The following is a 20,321-nucleotide window of genomic DNA, read 5'->3' on the forward strand; positions in this document are numbered from 1 at the left end:
TCTAAAATAATGTTCAAATCAATGTTAATTTTGCTGTCTTTCAAGCATTTATTAATCAACACATCTCACTGTATTTAATATTTCCACACTAGGAAGGCAATATGATAGAACTGAATAAGAAGTTAGCTCTTAAAAAAACCATAAAGATGGGGCGCCTGGGTGGCGCAGTCGGTTAAGCGTCCGACTTCAGCCAGGTCACGATCTCGCGGTCCATGAGTTCGAGCCCCGCGTCGGGCTCTGGGCTGATGGCTCAGAGCCTGGAGCCTGTTTCCGATTCTGTGTCTCCCTCTCTCTCTGCCCCTCCCGTTCATGCTGTGTCTCTCTGTCCCAAAAATAAATAAAAACGTGGAAATAAAAAACCATAAAGACTATCCTTATATAAAACTTTTAATCGTGCATTCTTTACATTTATTCAGAATACAAAAGTTGCTTGTAGAATGCCATTCCTTCCAAGGGCAAAAGCTAAACATACTGGATCTTTAATGCAGGGATCTAAGTTTATATATTGTGTTTTGACATTTGGTATTTGTAGATCATCATCTATCACACAAGGAGTATTTATCTACAAGTGTGTTTCAACCAAGGCTTAGAAAACAACTCAATTAATATTTTCATAGATCATATATTCTATAAAGATGCAAGGAATAAATTAACTAATAAAAATTAATTAAGAGTATTTTTTATAAGTACCTCTTTTATTTCCGAGGAATTGTCTCACTACAAGGCACATTTACGAGTTGCAACATAAATTAAGAATCTATTAGTCCCTTTAAGAAATGACAAACAAGGGTGCTTGGGTGGGTCAGTAGGTTGAGCGTCCAACTCTTGATTTTGGCTCAGGTCATGATCCCAGCATCATGAGATCGAGCCCCATGTCAGTCTCTGCACTGGTGGAGCCTGTTTGGGATTCTCTCTCCCTCCCTCTTTCTCTCTTTCTCTTTAATCCTCTCCCCCACCTGCATACTCTCTGAGCTCTCTGTCTAAAATAAAATTTTAAAATTAAAAAAAAAGAAATTACAAATATTCTGTAAATATAAGCTTTTTCATTAAAGACCATCAAAATACAGCTGATTAATTTTCTGCAAAATTTAAATAAATCATTATTAGATCTTCTTCTGAAATCAAAAGAAAAAGATTAGGCAAAAGAGCTTTCCTGAAGTGCATAAACAGAATTTGTAAAAAGAGACAGATTTTGATATCTATAAAAGGATCACTCTTACAAAAGAGGTTTGCTATTAATCACTATTAAGTAAGGAAGGAAGACACTATTCTTTAATGATTTTATGAATGATTTTTTAATATCTGGGTTTTTTTTAAAAAGATGACGAAATAAAAGACAGATTTATTTGTTCCTAAGAAACACTTACGTGAAGTTGCAAAATGCTGAAATTTGACTTAACAGGACAAAGCTCCCAGGTCTCATTCTCTAGAAACATCCTCAATTCATCAAGCCGTGTCCTTAAAAAAAGAAAACACTCCAAAAAGTTAGGAGAAAAGTAAACTGCACACAAGATTTAAGAAAATAAATTTGATTACAGAATTATCATCATAATCACAATCAACTTTGAGAATCCATTCAAATCAACACAGCAAACACAAACATTTACTTTTACTTGTTACTATCTTATCGTTAAGAGAAAACATTCTCAAATATTTACTAAACTCACAATATCTTTATTACAAAAATAATGTACAGGAAATGATATTTTAATTAAGGGATTAAACTAAAAGCTACTCACCAATTCACATACTTAACCTATCCCTAGCTAATTATATATCAATGCCAAAAAACAGAGAAATAATTTACAAAGTTTATGACATCAGTAACACTAATAAATGCTTTATGCTAAACAGCAAAGATCTTAATCATACTTACTAAGCCACAAGATCAAGATGATTATCAGTCTCCAAATATATTTAGCTCAGTCCCTATCTCTACACAGCATTTACAAATTAAATGAGCAAATATGGTACTTATATGGCCAGCACTGCACTAATCATTTACATCATATTGATCTCTTCTTACTTTTTTAATGCTATTGCGGTTTACTGTCTATCGTGGATCATATATATATCATACATTATATAGACAGTTCCAGAAGAATAACTACTTCTTTCCAATTGACCCAGGAAACAAAGGGCCAGTGCCCGCCCCTACTTTTCCCTTCTTGTAACAGTTTTGTTGTTATTACTAAACTGCCAAAACCAAAATCTAGATTTTTAAAAAAATCCACAGGTTCTAAAGTAAAGAGACAATAAATAGGGGGCGCCTGGGTGGCTCAGTCGGTTAAGCGGCCGACTTCGGCTCAGGTCACGATCTCACACTCCGTGAGTTCGAGCCCCGCGTCGGGCTCTGTGCTGACAGTTCAGAGCCTGGAGCCTGTTTCAGATTCTGTGTCTCCCTCTCTCTGACCCTCCCCCATTCATGCTCTGTCTCTCTCTGTCTCAAAAATAAATAAACGTTAAAAAAAAAAAAGAGAGACAATAAATAGGTAAATCTATAAACAGCAAAAACTCCTCCAAATATTAGAATTAACAGAGGGGGACTTTAAGATAACTATTATAATTAAGTTAAATAAAATAGAGAAAAAGAAGTACAAAATGGGTAGAAAAGAGAATTTCAAAGAATTGCAGTAATAAAAACAAAAGGAGAATCAGACATTCTGTAACTGAAAAATATAATCACCTTGAGTTAAAAATTGGTTAAGTAAACAGAAGACAGACAGATCGACAGAAACTATCCAAACTGAAGCATGAATTGAAAACATAAAAGAAGCAACAGAAAAGATCATAAAAGATAGATGAGTCACAGTCAAAACATCTAGTATGCATGCAACTGCATTGAGAGGACAGAGAAATGAACAGAAGCAATATTTGAGGAGGTAATGGCTGAGAATATTCCAAAAGTGATTGTGCCCGAACCACACACCATATACAAAAATGAACTAAAATGGACCATAGACCTAATGTAAGAACTCAGAACTATAAAAGTTTACAACTCTTACAGTTCAACAATAAAAAGACAAATAACCCAACTGAGAAACGGGCAAAGGTTTTGATCAGACATTTCTGCAAAGATTCACAAATGACCAATAAGCATATAAAAAAATGTTGAATATCATCAGTCATTAGGGAAATGGAATCAAAAGCATAATGAGACACTACACCACTGAGACAGCTATACTCAGAGATCGACAATAACAGGTATTGATAAGGATCTGTAGAAATTAGAGCTCTTATACAGTGCTGATGGGAATTTAAAATGGGGCAGCCACTTTGGAAAACAGTTTGGGGGTTCTTCAAAACATTAAGCTTGAAGTTACCACTTAACCTGGGAATTCCACTCTGTATCGGTTTCCGGTGCTACTGTAACAAACCACCAGAACCTGAGTGGCTTAAAGCAACAGAAATTTATTCTCTAACAGCTCTGGAGGCCAGAGTCTGAAACAGTATTCACCAGGTTGCAATCAAGGTGTCAGCAGGGCTATAGTCTCTGCAGAAGCTCCAAACATCATCTACAAATGTGTTCCTTGCTTCTTTCAGCTTATGGTGGTTATCACCATTCTATGGTTTGTAGCCTCAGCGTTCCAATCTCTGCCAATCTTCATATTACTTTCTCTGTGTGTGTCTTTTCCTCTGTTTGTGTCAAAGCATGAGAAAACTCAACTTGCCAATACTGGCTTTTAAGATGGAAATGGTCATGTGCAAGGACGGGTGAGCAGCTTCTAAAAGCTGAGGATGTTCCCTTGCTGACAACCACCAAGAAAATAGGGATCTCAATCCTAAAACCATAAGAAACTGAATTCTGCCAACATCCTGAATGTGCTCAAATGTGTATTCTTCCTCAAAGCCTTTTGATTAGAGCCCGGCCCTGCTTACACCTTGATTTTGGCTCTGTGAGACCTTAAAGTTGAGCACCAAGCCGATCCAGACGTCGAACCTCAGAACTGTGGCGCAATAAATGGATGTTGTTTTAAGCTGTTAAGCTCACAGCAATTTATTACCTAATAATATAAAACTATTACAGTGATAAAAGGTACCAACTCACAGACAAAAGGAGCTTTAGTAAACCCCCTCCTGCATAAGGAGTATACAAAAAATAAGACAGGAAGTAAAAGTATACAATAAAAACATAGAAAAACACTAGAAGGGTAAGACAAAGTAAATGCAGTTAGAAAGTTGGTTCTTACATTACTCTGGAAGTATACTAACCTAAGATCAACTATAACAGAACAGGAATGCACAGTGAAATGACAGTGACCACTATAAGAATCCATTTTTAAGAAGCTAACTGAGGGGAAAAAAAACAGTATAAAAGTAAAAAATATGCATGATCAATCCAAAAGAAAGGAGGACAATTAATAAATGAAAAAAGAATAACACTTTTAGAAATAAAACAATATGATGGATTTAAACTCAACTATGCCAATGAATACATTAAATGGAAATAGGAAAAACCGTTCAAACAAAATACAAAACTCATAAGACTGGATTTAAAAACAACAGCAACATTGGGGGTGCCTGGGTGGCTCAGTCAATTAAGCGTCTGACTTCAGCTCAGGTCATGATCTCAAGATTCGTGAGAGTTCAAGCCCCATGTCGGGCTCCGTGTTGACAGCTCAGAGCTTGGAGCCTGCTTCAGAATCTGTGTCTCCCGCTCTCTCTCTGCCCCTCCCCTGCTTGCTGTCTCTCTCTCTCTCTCTCTCTCTCTCTCTCTCTCTCTCAAAAATAAATAAACATTAAAAAAAATAATAAAACAACAACAACACAACAAAACAAACTACATGCTATTTACATGAGATACACTTTAAATATAAGGCCACAATTAGACTGAAAGTAAAAATTAAACAGAAACATGATTTCTTAAAATTACGAAATAAGGTGGAATTTTTTTATCAAAATTTTTTTCTTCACCTACTGTGATGATCTTTATGGTATTTTTCCTATATCCTGTTAGTTAGTAAATTAAATTAATTTTAAATATTTAGTCAACCTTATTCTCCCTCTTAAACATTATCTGTTTGTGATGTTATTATCCTTTTTAGGTATCACTGAATGCAATTTGCTAATATTTGTTTAGAAGTTTTACATCTATATTTTTAGGAGATACTAGCCTATAATTTTTCTTTTTGTAATGTCCTTGTTACGTTTTGATACCAGTGCTATGATGACCTCATAAAATACATTATGAAGCATTCCCTTTTCCTCTATTCTCTGAAGGAGTGGTGTTGATTTTTCCTCCTTAAGTTGGGTAGAATTTACCAGGAAAGGCAGCAGGCCTAGAGATGGAAATGTTTTAAAGTACATATTCAACTTCTTTAAAATACATATGTCTATTCAGATTTTCTGTATTTCACTTTGTTACCTTATTAAATTTTGTTTTATAAGAAACTTGCTCTTTTCATCTACATTGTCAATTTCATTAGCAGAAGGCTGTTCCTATCATTTTATTACATATCTATATTACTAAACATTTACTGTATTCTTTTTTTAATTGAAGTATAGTTGACACCCTATTATATTTTTAATGTCTAGGATCTATAAATACCCTCTTTTTAAATGCTGATATTGATAATTGGTTTTCTTTTTTTTTGGCTCAGTCATGCTAGTAGTTTTATAGAATTTTACTATACATTTGCTTTCTATTTCAGTGATTTCTGCTCTTATCATTTTTCTCCCTCTGTTTCTTCTTGTTTAATTTGCTGTCATCTTTGTAAGTTTTTGAAAGTGAAGTTAAGTGTACTGATTTTCAAACTTTCTCCTTTTCCAAAAACATGAACTTAAAGCTAGAAACTCTCCCCCCTCTGCTTTAGGTGAATCCCACAATTTTGATGTGATGGTTTCATTATTATTCATTTAAAAACACTAACTTCCAATATGATTCTTCTTTGACCACTAAAAATAGGTTGCTTAATTTCCAAAAACTGGTAGGTTTTTCTTGTTACCTCTCTGTTACTTATTTCTAGTTTAATTTCACTGTGGTCAGAGAATATAATCTCTATAATTTCAATCCTTTGACATTTTTTAAGTACTTGCTTTATGGCACAACAGATGATCAATTTTGATAAACTTCCTGTGTGCTCTTGAAAAAAATACATATCCTGTAATTGTGTGTGTCTCTCACAAACACAAATGAGGCAAATGTTGGTCAAACACATATCCTTAGTGATTTCTTGCCTGCTTTCATTATCAATCATGAAAAGTGGTATATAAAAAAATTCTATCATTATAGAATTGTCTATTTCTCCTTTTAGTCTGAATATTTTGCTTTATATGTTTAAGAGTTATGTCAGTAGGGGCATACAAATTTAGAATTATTGTTCTTCCTAATGAGTAACCCCTTATTATTATGAAGTATTCTCTTTATTTTTAGCAATACTTCTTTAAAAAAATTTTTTTTCAACATTTATTTATTTTTGGGACAGAGAGAGACAGAGCATGAACGGGGGAGGGGCAGAGAGAGAGGGAGACACAGAATCAGAAACAGGCTCCAGGCTCTGAGCCATCAGCCCAGAGCCCCGACGCGGGGCTCGAACTCCCGGACCGAGAGATCGTGACCTGGCTGAAGTCGGACGCTTAACCGACTGCGCCACCCAGGCGCCCCTTTAGCAATACTTCTTGACTTAAAGTCTACTTTGTCTCTTGGGAATTTCTTTAATCTAATACAAAGTATCTACAACCGACTACCACAAATATCATACTTAACAACAAAGCACTGCACAATTAAGACACCCCCCCCCACTTGTCATGACTTGTATTCAAAACTGTGCCAGAGGTCTTAACCAGTACAAAGATTAGAAAGGAATACATAAAACCATCATTATTCACAAATGACAGAACTGTATACACAGAAAATTCAAAAGAATCTCCAACTATTAGATTTAATAAAATGCTAATTTAACCACCAGATCACAGGAATTTCAGGTCAACATACTAAGTCAATTTATATATATGTATATGTGTGTGTGTATACATACATATATGTATGCATATGTGCAAGAAACAACTGGAAACTTTAAATACAAATCAAAACTCAGAATAGCATAAAAAAGACTGTAGAGAATGTTCAAAAACAGGCATGACTAATCAACAGTGATAGAAGTCAGAACAGTGGTTACCTCTAAGGATGGTTTTGACTGGAAAATTGTGTATCTTAATCTGGGTAGTTTATGTGGTATACACATATGTAAAAATTTATGGATTTGTCCATTAAGATGTATGTACACTTGAATATTACACTTTAATATTTTTTTCAAAAGATAAAACCTTAATAATCCTCTCACTCCACTCCCTAAACTGTCTGCAATAAAGGCAGGCTTATTTTAAAAATATGGCCACCAAGGGCCTTAGGAAATGTCAATCCAATTGTGAAGGGTCGCAAGGTCATGACTAGGAGACAGCAGAGAGAGGGTCCTTTATTTCCAAATCTTATTCTTTTCATTGCACTATTGTTGAAAAATCTACTTATTTTGTGACTATAAATGATAAATTGGTTAATATTGTCCAAATTGATTCATTAGAGCCACAGAAAACTTCCTTTACACCTTTTTGCCCAAGAACATTTTACACAAATTGGAAGATTTGCATTTTACTTCTTTCTTCTATTTTACTCTACTAATACACACAAAGAATAGCAGTTATGATGAAAAAGCAGTGTGTATACAAACTACAAACTGCAATCAGATGCTGAATAACAGATATGACTGCAGACACATTACTTGAAGAGCAATCCTAGTTATTACTATTTAAGCAGTTCAGGTGCCTTCTGTGTCTTTTAGAAATAAGATACAAGCAGGATACAAAGAAGCTTCTGTGGCATACAAAAGAACAGGTACAATTAAAACGAAATTTGAAAGATTGTAAAGGGCAAATATAGTAAAGAAGAACAATGACCAATCTGAGAGGCATCTCAAATGTACTGACCTCTGAATTAAAGGAAAAAAAAATCCATGAATTAGAACTGTGTGATACCCCGATCTTTTATTTAACTTGATAAAAGACTTGATGCAATATAAGGTAGATTCCAAAAACGAATGATAAAAACAAAGACTTCAAAGAAGGTAAAGATGCCAGTACAAGCCCATCACATTTGTAAAAGAAGGAAGTTGATGCTCAGAGAAGAAAACCAAATTACTGAGGAGGTGAAGTTAGTGAGTAGCACAATAGAGGCAGGAACCCAAGGCCACTGATAACACCACACTGCCCCCAAATACTTTACCAGCGGGAAGAAAACTGGAAGTTAATAACAATAGTATAAAGGAGGAGTCTATACTCCTCCTCTTAACAATAGTATAAGTGGAGTTTAATAGTGGTCCACCCACTATTACTGTGTTCTGTTGCAGAGGGAGTTAGTCTGACATCAGATATACACCATGAAGATTCTGTTCCCAATTTAACTCAAAAATTTAAGCCCTACTGCATAGAGATGCAAATGTTTTTATTTTTTATGTAATCTAATTTACAGTAGATTATTTTAAATGCTAAAAATAATTTATTGGTACCATTATAATCAAATTCAAGAACGTCTGTTTTCTGAAAAATATTTTTCCTATTCTCCCCAGAAATACAGTGAAGAGAGTTGCAACAATATCTCCTATCCCACACACATTCTCTCCTGCGACATGACTTTACCAGTATCCCATCAAATTTCTCTCCTCTTGAATCTGGGCCAACCTCTTGACAGGCTTGTATTCCAAGGAATGTGGTAAAAGGACTGCATGACTTTTTTTGTTTGTTTGTTTGTTTGTTTGTTTGTTTTGAGGGCAGGGAGGGAGGGAGGGGGAGGGGCAGAGAGAGAGAATCTTAAACAGGCTCCATGCTTCACACAGAGCCCAACACAGGGCTCAACTTCACAGCCACTAGATCATGGTCTGAGCCGGTATCAAGAGTCAAACGCTTAACCAACTGAGCCATCCAGGACTGCATGGCTTCTAAACATACATCAGAAAAGGCCATGAAGCGTCTACCTGTGTCTTTTGGAAAATTAGTGTTGTTGGAAGCCAGCTGCCATATAAGAAGCCCAACCATTCTGAGATCACCATACTGGAAAAGCTACATGCAGGCACTCTGGCTAACAAACCCAACTTTGTACATCCTCCGAGCCACCTCCACCAAGGTACAAGCAAAGGTACCATGGATCCTCTAGTTAAATCACTTGGTCCAGGTGGAAAACAAAGAGAAGTACTGTATATGGATAATAAACTTGATCCTAGAAACACACATCTTAAAGATACTTTAAAAGTAAATCTTTCTTGGGGAGCCTGGATGGCTCAGTTAGGCATCTGACTGTTGATTTCACCTCAGGTCATGATCTCATGGTTCTGAGATCAAGCCCCACATTGGGCTCCAGGCTGGGTGTGAAGCCTGCTTACTATTCTCTCTCTCCTTCTGCCCTACATGCATGCACGTATGCTCTCTCTCTCTCTCTCTCTCTCTGTCATAAATAAAAAAGAAATGAAACTTTCTTTTTTTTTTTTTTTTAATTTTTTTTTCAACGTTTATTTATTTTTGGGACAGGGAGAGACAGAGCATGAACGGGGGAGGGTCAGAGAGAGAGGGAGACAGAGAATCGGAAACAGGCTCCAGGCTCTGAGCCATCAGCCCAGAGCCTGACGCGGGGCTCGAACTCACGGACCGCGAGATCATGACCTGGCTGAAGTCGGACGCTTAACCGACTGCGCCACCCAGGCGCCCCAAGAAATAAAACTTTCTTACTCAGTCAATGGGAGAGTTTTTCTCCCTAAAAGGATAGGTGACCACTCCCCTCTTTTAACACCAGTTGCTGGACCTTTAGGATCCTTGAAAATATTTTATAAGATTTGATTATTAGAGTAATTAAAAATTAAGATGCACTTGTTTTAAATAGAATGTTTTGACAATTACATATTCTACATAATTTTTTTGTCATTACTATTTAAATCAGAGAATTTGTGCTTTGGGAATTCTGCAGCATCTGGCAGAAGGATTGCTTTGGATGTATACAAACTTGGTACATGAACATAAAGGAATTTGGGGGAATAAAACCTATATATTTGTAAGGTCAGAATTCATATTGATATAGACTGTGCTCCCTCATAGTCTCATACAATTTTGCCCTAGAAAAAGATAATTGCATACAGTCTTTTATACAACTATCACAAGCCAACATGAGCACACGTTATAAATAGAAGATGTTCCACCCAAAGAGTAAAATGCTTCTATTTTCATCTTTTTATTATGCCTACATTTTCAAACCAATAGTCTAAGTAGACTCTAAGTCTGAATAATTTGGTCCAAGAATTTCTTCATTCTCAAAAGCTCTATTTGGTAGTAGAAAACCATGAAACAAATTGGGAGCATATTTTAACATTTTTATTAACAAAATTAAAACCCACTTGATCTGTATTTCACCATGCTTCATACTGCTTTTCAATATTTATGTAGTATAATTTGATTTGGTGACTAAGACATTAAATTGGCATTTAACAGATTTAGATTCATCACTAGCTAACGCAATGACTTCTGTCAATTCAGTATTATCATACATTGGCATCATTTCTAAACCACCTGTAAAGTTTATCTTGCTTTATAAAGAAAAAGATACACTTCAGAACACATTAATGGTTGGCACTAATTTTACCAAGTGATTTTTACTGTAATTTTCTAAATGGCAGCTGTTGGAGAGATAATGACTATAGCCAGTATATAAGCTAGACTTGTTCAGAAACTGGGAGTAGAGAAAAATCTTTAAAAGAAAGTTAAATGTTTACTTTTTAACGTATTCAACAGCCTAACATACAATGCAGCAAGGAAAAAAGGACAAGATCTGCTGGCAACACTTATGGAGACCTTTTCGACTAGCCACCTCATTTTGCAGTTGATAGAACCAATATCCCAGAGAAGTTAAATGATTTGTCCAATGTCAGGGAGCTGGCAAGCAGCAAAAGTGGGATAAGAACCCAAGTCGATCTCCCAGTCCAGCTCTCTTTCTAAAAATACAGTATAGGGGCTCCTGGGTGGCTCCGTCGGTTAAGTATCCGACTTTGACCCAGGTCACAATCTCATGGTTCATGGGTTCGAGCCCCGCATCTGGCTCTGTGCTGACAGCTCAGAGCCTGGAGCCTGCTTCAGATTCTGTGTCTCCCTCTCTCTCTGCCCCTCCCTCGCTCACACTCTTGTCCGTCTCTCTCAAAAATAAATAAAACGTTAGGGGCGCCTGGGTGGCTCAGTCGGTTAAGCGTCCGACTTCGGCTCAGGTCATGATCTCACGGTTCGTGAGTTCAAGCCCCGTGTCGGGCTCTGTGCTGACAGCTCAGAGCCTGAAGCCTGTTTCAGATTCTGTGTCTCCCTCTCTCTCTCTGACCCTGCCCTGTTCATGCTCTGTCCTTCTATGTCTCAAAAATAAACGTTAAAAAAAAAATTAAATAAATAAATAAAACATTAAAAAAAAATTTTTTTAAATACAGCACAGCCTCTTCAATGGGAAACAAATTTCATAAACACTTCTAAGAGAAGTCCATTAAAACTTTGAGTGTTTTGGAAACATTTAACAATTCATTTCTACAATCTCTAACTTCATCAAGGTAAACTTTGGGAAGGAAACTCCATCATGGTCATAGTCTAGAAATGCCAGTGCCTGGCTGCCATAGATGACAGACACCTTTTGACAACAAGTAAAGTAAAAAGCAGAAGAGAGATAATTAAATAAGTGTTTTTGCATTGCACAAATCTTGCAATCACTAGAAACACCAAAATGTCTCCCAGCTGTCTTACTGAATAAAAGTAATCTTTGAAAATGCATATGTGGCATGCTTTCATTCTGACAGGTAAGTGAGGCTTCTGGTTCCTTCATAGTTCCTTATCCTTTCCCACCTCTGATTTAAAAACGAATTATTTTAGGGGCGCCTGGGTGGCGCAGTCGGTTAAGCGTCCGACTTCATCCAGGTCACAATCTCGCGGTCCGTGAGTTCGAGCCCCGCGTCAGGCTCTGGGCTGATGGCTCAGAGCCTGGAGCCTGTTTCTGATTCTGTGTCTCCCTCTCTCTCTGCCCCTCCCCCGTTCATGCTCTGTCTCTCTCTGTCCCAAAAATAAATAAACGTTGGAAAAAAAAAAATTAAAAAAAAAAAAAAAAAACTAATTATTTTAGGGGCGCCTGGGTGGCTCAGTCGGCTAAGCATCCGACTTCAGCTCAGGTCATGATCTCGCATTTCGTGGGTTCGAGCCCCGCGTCGGGCTCTGTGCTGACAGCTCAGAGCCTGGAGCCTATTTCAGATTCTATGTCTCCCTCTCTCTCTGACCCACCCCGTTCATGCTCTATCTCTGTCTCAAAAATAAATAAACGTTAAAAAAATTTTTTAAAAATAAAAATAAAATAAAAACTAATTATTTTGGAGCACCTGGGTAGTTCAGTTGGTTAAACATCCAAGTCTTGATCTTAGCTCAGGTCTTGATCTCAGGGTTCTGAGTCCAAGCCCCATGTCAGGCTCCATAAAGTAAAATAAAAACTGCTCCTTTTGTACAGCAATGCATACAAGTCAGGCCGTCTGTTTCAACATGGCTTAAGTTTTAACAGGAAAAAAAAAATTATAAATAAATAAAGCAGTGTTACTGTTTCATGCTGTCCCCTTTCCACTGTTTTCCTGAGGTATGATCAATTAAAAAAATTTTTTTTTAATTTTCTAAACATTCTCTTCAATTCAATTATAAAATTCAAAGGCTCTACTTTTGTACTGGATCAATCTAAATCCCTTTCAAAACATATTTAATAGTTCACGATTAACACAGAACACTTGTACTTAAATATATTTAATAATAAATTAGTCAATAGTTTGATGTCCAATAATCTCTCTTCTGATATGACATCAATGACTGTAACCATGTATTGACCCTGAACAAGGAGAAAAAGCAGAATTTAAAATCCTCACCAACCTTGGCATCAAATAACAACCAAAAAAATCAAATCTTGGGGCACCTGGGTGGCTCAGTCGGTTGAGCATCCGACTTCAGCTCAGGTCATGATCTCGCGGTTTGTGGGTTCGAGCCCCGCGTCAGGCTCTGTGCTGACAGCTCAGAGCCTGGAGCCTGCTTCGGATTCTGTGTCTCCCTCTCCCTTTGCCCCTCCCCCGCTTGTGCTCTGTCTCTCTGTCTCTCAAAAATGAATAAATGTAAAACCAAATTTTTTAAAAAGTCAAAATTTTAAAAAGTAAAAATGTACAATAAAATTAATATACAATTCAAATGATAAATTGTATATAAGGGATACAGTACATATAGTACAGGGCTCACCTTATATCAGGAAAGGGTAACAAATAGCTCTCTCGATTTAATGCTGCTTTAATATCCAATCACATTGCTAATTAAACATTCTTTCCTACCTTCCTCCATTCCCAAAACCATTCCTAATCACCCTTTCTAAAGTCAGTGATGACTGTTTTGGAATGTAATACATAATCTTGACTTTGTGGCTTGATCCTAAATATCATGTCCTGTTCTTTAGAAGCCTTCTTACTCCTAAAAGGCAGATGCATTTAAGTAACCCCTCAGGGAGTGCTGCCTCCACCGATCTAACTTTCTTACCAGCTCACACCACATATGGAGGTATAGAATAGTGGCCAAATTGTTTTGGTGAACTCTGACATAATAATCATCTTTCACCCAAAGAGAAACTGGTTCAATATTTAGTTCAACATTTTGAGCCCCTCAAAACAATCTATTAAATTTATAATAAATAAGTAATGCAGATATTTTATGGTATTTTGGAGGGAAAGAAGTCCTTAACCATCTTAAAAAGACTTCAAAGAACAAATTCTTCCAAATTCAAAAGTAATTGTTTTAAACCCATTAATGCTATAAGGTTTAAACATGAGACAAAGTATTCTCATTATGTACATAAGTCTATTCACATTTTATTAGAGTTCCTACCTATGGTAGTTCTTAAAATAATTGACGCTTTGTTTTCTGATGGACTCTTGCAAAACTTCAGATTTGCTACCACAAAATTCTTCTCCAACTTGCATCAACCTAGTTGGATAAAAAAATTCATATTAATTTCAGTAACATCCTTATAGAACAAAAGTAGTCTAGGTCATCTTTCTTCAAAGATAACAAACCAAAAAAATGGATGTTTGAAGAAATTCTAAACATCACAAATTCATTATGGTTTACAGACATCTGAAGGACAGAAACCCAGCAGAAATTAGATGATGAATGTTCAATTGTCTTCATTTCCATGAAGAAGTTACACCTGATAACTCACTGATTCATGATTTCTTTGATTACCATGGTTGAATGAAACAAACTAAAGAATTAAAACAAGATCTCAAACAGTACCTGCTGATTATATCCAAAACAAAGATGAAATCATCATATTTAAATATAGACAAATCTGTTCCAAGCAAGTAGGTTTTTACTTTTAGTTGAACATCCTGTAAAACAAAACAAAAAAATATTTCAGGTAAACCCAAAATATAGAAAATAAGTTCCCAGAACCATTTATTCTATAGTTACAAATTAAAATGAGACAGGAATATATTATTAAGAATATATATTTATGATAATAACCAATATCCTTACAGTGGTATCATAGGGACAATTCCACACGCATCAGTATAAAAATAGTAATGGCCACAATCATCACTATTAATACATACACACACACATGTAAGATAAGAATTATACCCAAGTGTTGGCTATGAAGATAAAAATCATCACTTATGTGTAGCTTGGTAGGCTAGAAACCCCAAAATATCCAATTAAAAAATAATTAGAATTAATAAGATAACTATTTCAAGTGATGATGTATAATACATAAAAATTAAGTTTTCAGGTATTTCTGCTGTAGCACCTTAAAATGAAGAGATACCATTTATTTATTTTTAATTTTTTTTTAACATTTATTATTTATTTTTGAGACAGAGAGAGACAGAGCATGAATGGGGGAGGGTCAGAGAGAGGGAGACACAGAAGCTGAAACAGGCTCCAGGCTCTGAGCTGTCAGCACAGAGCCCGATGCGGGGCTTAAACTCACGGACCGCGAGATCATGACCTGAGATGAAGTCGGCCGCTTAACTGACTGAGCTACCCAGGCGCCCCGAAGAGATTCCATTTAAAATAAATGTTAAAAGTGTAATATACTTGGGAAAAATTTTAAAAGGCAATATCAGACCTATAAGAAAGAACTAACAACTTTAATAGGATACAAAAGAAATTTCAATTAAGAGAGTCAAGGGACTGAATAGTGCAAGTCAACTTTTCCAAATTAATGCAGTGGTTGAATGAAATTCTAACCAAATCACAAAAAACTTTTCCTTTGAACAATCACTCTAAAATTCACCAGAAATAAGAAACAGGCAATAACCTCTTTTTTTAAAATAAAGCTTTGAAAAGACAGCTTAAAAGGTATAAGTGAACGGAGTGACTGGGTGGCTCAGTCGGTTAAGCATCCGACTTCAGCTCAGGTCATGATCTCACTGCTCGTGAGTTCAAGCCCCGCATCAGGTCTGTGTTGACAGCTCAGAGCCTGGAGCCTGCTTCAGATACTGTGTCTCCCCCTCTCTCTGCCCCTCCCATGTTCATTCTCTCTCTCTCTCAATAATAAATAAATGCTTAAAAAAATTTTTTTAAAGATGTAAGTGATGTTGGAGGACTTGTACTATCTGCATTAAATATATAAAAAACTATTTTTTAAAAAAGAATACTACCAATACCCAAAGAATCAATAAAATATGACACCTCAGAAATAGTGGTAATATATATACGTGAGCTTAAGAAACCGCAATAAAAACTACTGTTTGCCCATTATTTACTTTTTGTCAGCATTATGCTAAGAACTTCATATATTATCATTAATCCTAAAATCGTTCTGTTGAGCAGGCATTTATTATCCTAAGAGATAAAAAACTGAAAATAGGTCAAGTAATTGTCTAAATTCACATGGACCATGAATGACTAAGCTAAGACTTGAACCCAGGTCTCTCTGCCTCCAAAGTCTCTTTTTACCACTGGACCTTGCTACAAGGAGGCATCACAAATAAAGACACAAGAAAAAAGATCATCCAGAAAATAGTGAAAGGAAAACCAACTAGATCTGGGGGGAAGAACAACTCTCTCCTCTCTACATCACATATCAAAAGATATATAAAAGGACTGAATAAGTGTTTTTGTATGTTTTCAAAAGATTAAAAATTAATCCAATAAAGCAAAAATATTTTCTGAGTACCTATTAAGTGTTCTAGGCAGTACTCTACGTACTTGGGATATAGCAATTAATGTAAAGATTGCAATGTATAGATAACGTATAGATAAATATCTATAATTACCAGATGAATGTTGACCTGAGCTTTACATAGGAAAAAATAGTTTAAGAATAAATGTAGCATAAATTACAAAGGACAAAGGTCAATAGTTTGACTTCATAAAAATGTAGATCATCTGCATATTGAAAATAAGTGAACAGACATATGATATACAAAAGATTACTCATTATCATATAAATCATTTAGAACTTATGAACAAAAAACAAATAATTCACAAATCAGTTAAATTATGGAGTTTTTAAATGTTTACCTTCTCTAATAATTAAAGAAGTATGAATTAAAACACTAATAAAAATATAAACAGATTAAACTGCCTAATTAAAACATAAAGTCTCTCAAAAAAAACATTTCTTTTATATTTATAGAAGACACAAACATGATCCGAAAGCATTTAAAATAAAGACACAGGGGCGCCTGGGTGGCGCAGTCGGTTAAGTGTCCAACTTCAGCCAGGTCACGATCTCGCGGTCCGTGAGTTCGAGCCCCGCGTCGGGCTCTGGGCTGATGGCTCAGAGCCTGGAGCCTGTTTCCGATTCTGTGTCTCCCTCTCTCTCTGCCCCTCCCCCGTTCATGCTCTGTCTCTCTCTGTCCCCAAAATAAATAAAAAACGTTGAAAAAAAATTTTAAAAAAAAATAAAAAAAAATAAAGACACAAAGGAAAATATGAACAAAATAAACACAGCAATGGTAATAATAAAACAAGCTAGAACTCATAGCAAAATGCCTCAGGACAAAAGAACTATGTATTTTTTTAATTAATGAAGGGAATTATGTACAAAGAAGGTAGGTAAAGTGGTTATTAGCATTGCAGCATCAATCAACCTAGCATCCAAGTATAAAAAGCAAAAGCTATTGTTAGAAATAAAACAAAAACCTGACAAAATTACAATTCTTCTGAAAGATTAAAACCCCTCCCTCAGAATGACACAGGCCAAGGAAACAAAAAATAAATAAAATATAGATTAGAATAATACAATTAATAATAAGCTTGCTTTAATATATACATAGAACTTAACTCCCACCACAAAGAAGAAATACATGGTTATTTTTCCAAATGCCCAAGCAAAACATTTTTAAGTGGGTGGCTAATAGGATGTAAAGAAAATCTCAAATTCACAAAAAGTAGAAATATTGCAACCCTAATTCTCTATAGTAAAAAGAAATAATAAGCACATGAATAATATGAATAATTTCTTACGTATCAAATACTTAAAGATAAAATAAAAATCTTGGAAGATCAAGACTTTCATATAGTTAGGTTTGTAAGCTCCATAAGGTCAAGTATCATGGGTTCACCGCTGTGTTCTCAAATTGACAGTTTCTGCCAAATGGTACAATTGATACAAACTTTTTTATTACAGACTTTCTAGTTGAGTCAAAATGCATGGAAAATATTCTAAAAATTTTTGTATCAAAAATCACAGTCATTCTGATTTTGAATTTAATTTTTATGTAAGAAAGGTTAAATATTGGGGCGCCTGGGTGGCGCAGTCGGTTGAGCGTCCGACTTCAGCCAGGTCACGATCTCACGGTCCGTGGGTTCGAGCCCCGCGTCAGGCTCTGGGCGGATGGCTCAGAGCCTGGAGCCTGTTTCCGATTCTGTGTCTCCCTCTCTCTCTGCCCCTCCCCCGTTCATGCTCTGTCTCTCTCTGTCCCACAAATAAACACTGAAAAAAAAAAATTAAAAAAAAAAAAAAAGAAAGGTTAAATATCTTCTTAGAATTTAATTATCCCTATATTTATGACGAATGTATACAAATTGTCACACACTCATTTATGCGTTGGAATTCAGGATTTCAGATGTTAGAAATGTATTATGGCACATATATAGCATATATCATGTAACAGCCCCAGTGGGGTGTAAGGCAGTACCCCAAAATAAAATGCATTAATATTCCTGCAACATATAAATGTTCACTTTAATGAGATAAACACTACAAAAAGTTTAATGACAATACTGGTCTGGTTCTGCTGCTGAATGAATTCAAATTGGGTCAGGTTTGCCTGCTGAATATGTTATCAAAAAACATTTGTTTTTCATAGGTTTTGCTTTTTCAAATTGAATTGAGCCTTGTACTTTCAACTGACAAACACTCAAATGCATTCCTAATGTATGCAAAATACTGTTTAGAACTAGTTGAGAACTGTGGTAGGAGGCAAATGAGACTTGAGAGTGGTGGAGATGAAGATATTCTAAAGCTTGAAACGTACAACACAATAATCTATACTCAAAAGAATGATAACTTTCATTAAACTAGCTAAATGCTTAAATTTACTAAACCTCATATTTAACAGATTCTACTATATCAGGAATGATATCAGATTGCCAGACTGAATGGACACTAGCTATATGAAATGCCAGGTCAGTATTTCAAAGTACACTGAATTACCAGAAATTCTGCCATGGATTCTACAATTTCAAGTACAATCAGTGTTATTAGGAGACTATATCAGGAAATTAAATCAGAAATAACTCCTATCTGACCCTACACTTATATTCAGTGGGTATGAGATTTCCCTTTCCAGTATATATAAAATTCACAAAAACGTCAGCCCAAACCCATAATTAAAATAAATTAAAAAGCAGTTAAAGGGGGCAGCTGGGTGGCTCAGTCAATTAAGTATCTTACCTCGGCCTAGGTCATGATACCATAGTTTTTGAGTTCAAGCCCCACGTCGAGCTCTGTGCTGACAGCTCAGAGCCTGGAGCCTGCTTCTGATTCTGTGCCTCCCTCTCTCTCTGTCCCTGCCCCACTCCTACTCTTTCTCTCTCAAAAATAAAAACAAACATTTAAAAAAAAAAAAGCAGTTTAGGGATGCCTGGGGGGGCTCAGTTGATTAAGCATGCAACTCTTGATTTCAGTTCAGGTCATGATCTCAGGGTACATGGGATCAAGCCACACATTGGGCTCCATGCACTGATATCATGGAGCCTGCTTAGGATTCTTTCTCTCCCTCTCTCTCTCTGCCCCTCACCACACTCTCTCTCTCAAAATAAATAAACTTTTTTTTTAAGTAGTTTAATATAGAATAAAGGCCATATATGAAAAACCCACAGCTAACATCATACTCAATGGTAAAAAAATGAGAGCTTTTCCTCCAAGATTAGGAATAAGAAAAAGATGCCCACTCTTGCTACTTTTATTCAACACTGAATGTCCTAGCCAAAGCAATTAGACAAGAAAAAGAAAGGAGGCATCCATATTTGTAAGGAAGAACTTAAACTGTCACTGGCAGATTATAGGGTATTATACATAGAAAACCTTAAAGACTTGACCAAAAAACTACTAGAAGTAAAAAATAAGTTCAACAAAATTTCAAATTACAAAATTAATACCTAGAAATCGGTAGCATTTCTATAAACTAATAACAAAGTGGCAGAAAGAGAAATTAAGAAAATAATTCCACTTACTGCTGCACCAAAAAGAATAAAATACCTAGGAATAAACAACCAAAAAAGGTGAAAGACCTTTACTCTGAAAACTATGAAACAATGAAAGAAATTGAAGACAACACAAACAAATGGAAGGATATTCCATGCTCATGGACTCAAAGAATATTGTTAAAATGTCCATACCAGCCAAAGCAACCTACAGATTTAATGCAATCCCTATCAAAATACCAACAGCACTTTTCATAGAGCTAGAACAAACAATCCAAAATTTGTATGGAACCACAAAAAGACCCCAAATAGCCAAAGCAATCTTGAGAAAGAACAACAAAGCTGGAGGTATCACAATGCCAGATTTCAAGATATATTACAAAACTGAAACAATCAAAACAGTATATTACTGGCACAAAAATAGATACATAGACCAATGGAGTATAATAGCCCAGAAATAAGCCCACACTTGTATGGTCAATTAATCTATGATAAAGAAGGCAAGAATACACCATGGGAGAAAAGACAGTTTCTTCAATAAATGATGCTGGGAAAACTGGAAAGCTACATGCAAAAGAATGAAACTGGACCACTTTCTTCCCTAAGCACAAAAACAAATTCAAAATGGATTAAAGACCTAAATGTGA

The 20,321-nt window shown here is 35.7% G+C and overlaps 1 protein-coding gene across 2 annotated transcripts in view; it reads right to left on the reverse strand.

Moving 5' to 3' along the window:
- VPS50 (VPS50 subunit of EARP/GARPII complex) overlaps positions 1-20,321 on the reverse strand; it is a 134,217-nt gene that overhangs the window by 44,838 nt on the left and 69,058 nt on the right. For both annotated transcript variants that reach the window (XM_040472672.1, XM_040472671.1), the window contains 3 exons: positions 14,308-14,402; positions 13,900-13,998; positions 1,368-1,458 (listed from right to left, as the gene is read on the reverse strand). In XM_040472672.1, the coding sequence (XP_040328606.1) occupies positions 1,368-1,458; positions 13,900-13,998; positions 14,308-14,402 (285 nt within the window). The remainder of the gene's footprint in view (positions 1-1,367; positions 1,459-13,899; positions 13,999-14,307; positions 14,403-20,321) is intronic.

Source organism: Herpailurus yagouaroundi, unplaced genomic scaffold (assembly GCF_014898765.1).
Source record: "Herpailurus yagouaroundi ecotype Mexico unplaced genomic scaffold, PumYag 100, whole genome shotgun sequence".
Classification (NCBI taxonomy): Eukaryota; Metazoa; Chordata; class Mammalia; order Carnivora; family Felidae; genus Herpailurus; species Herpailurus yagouaroundi.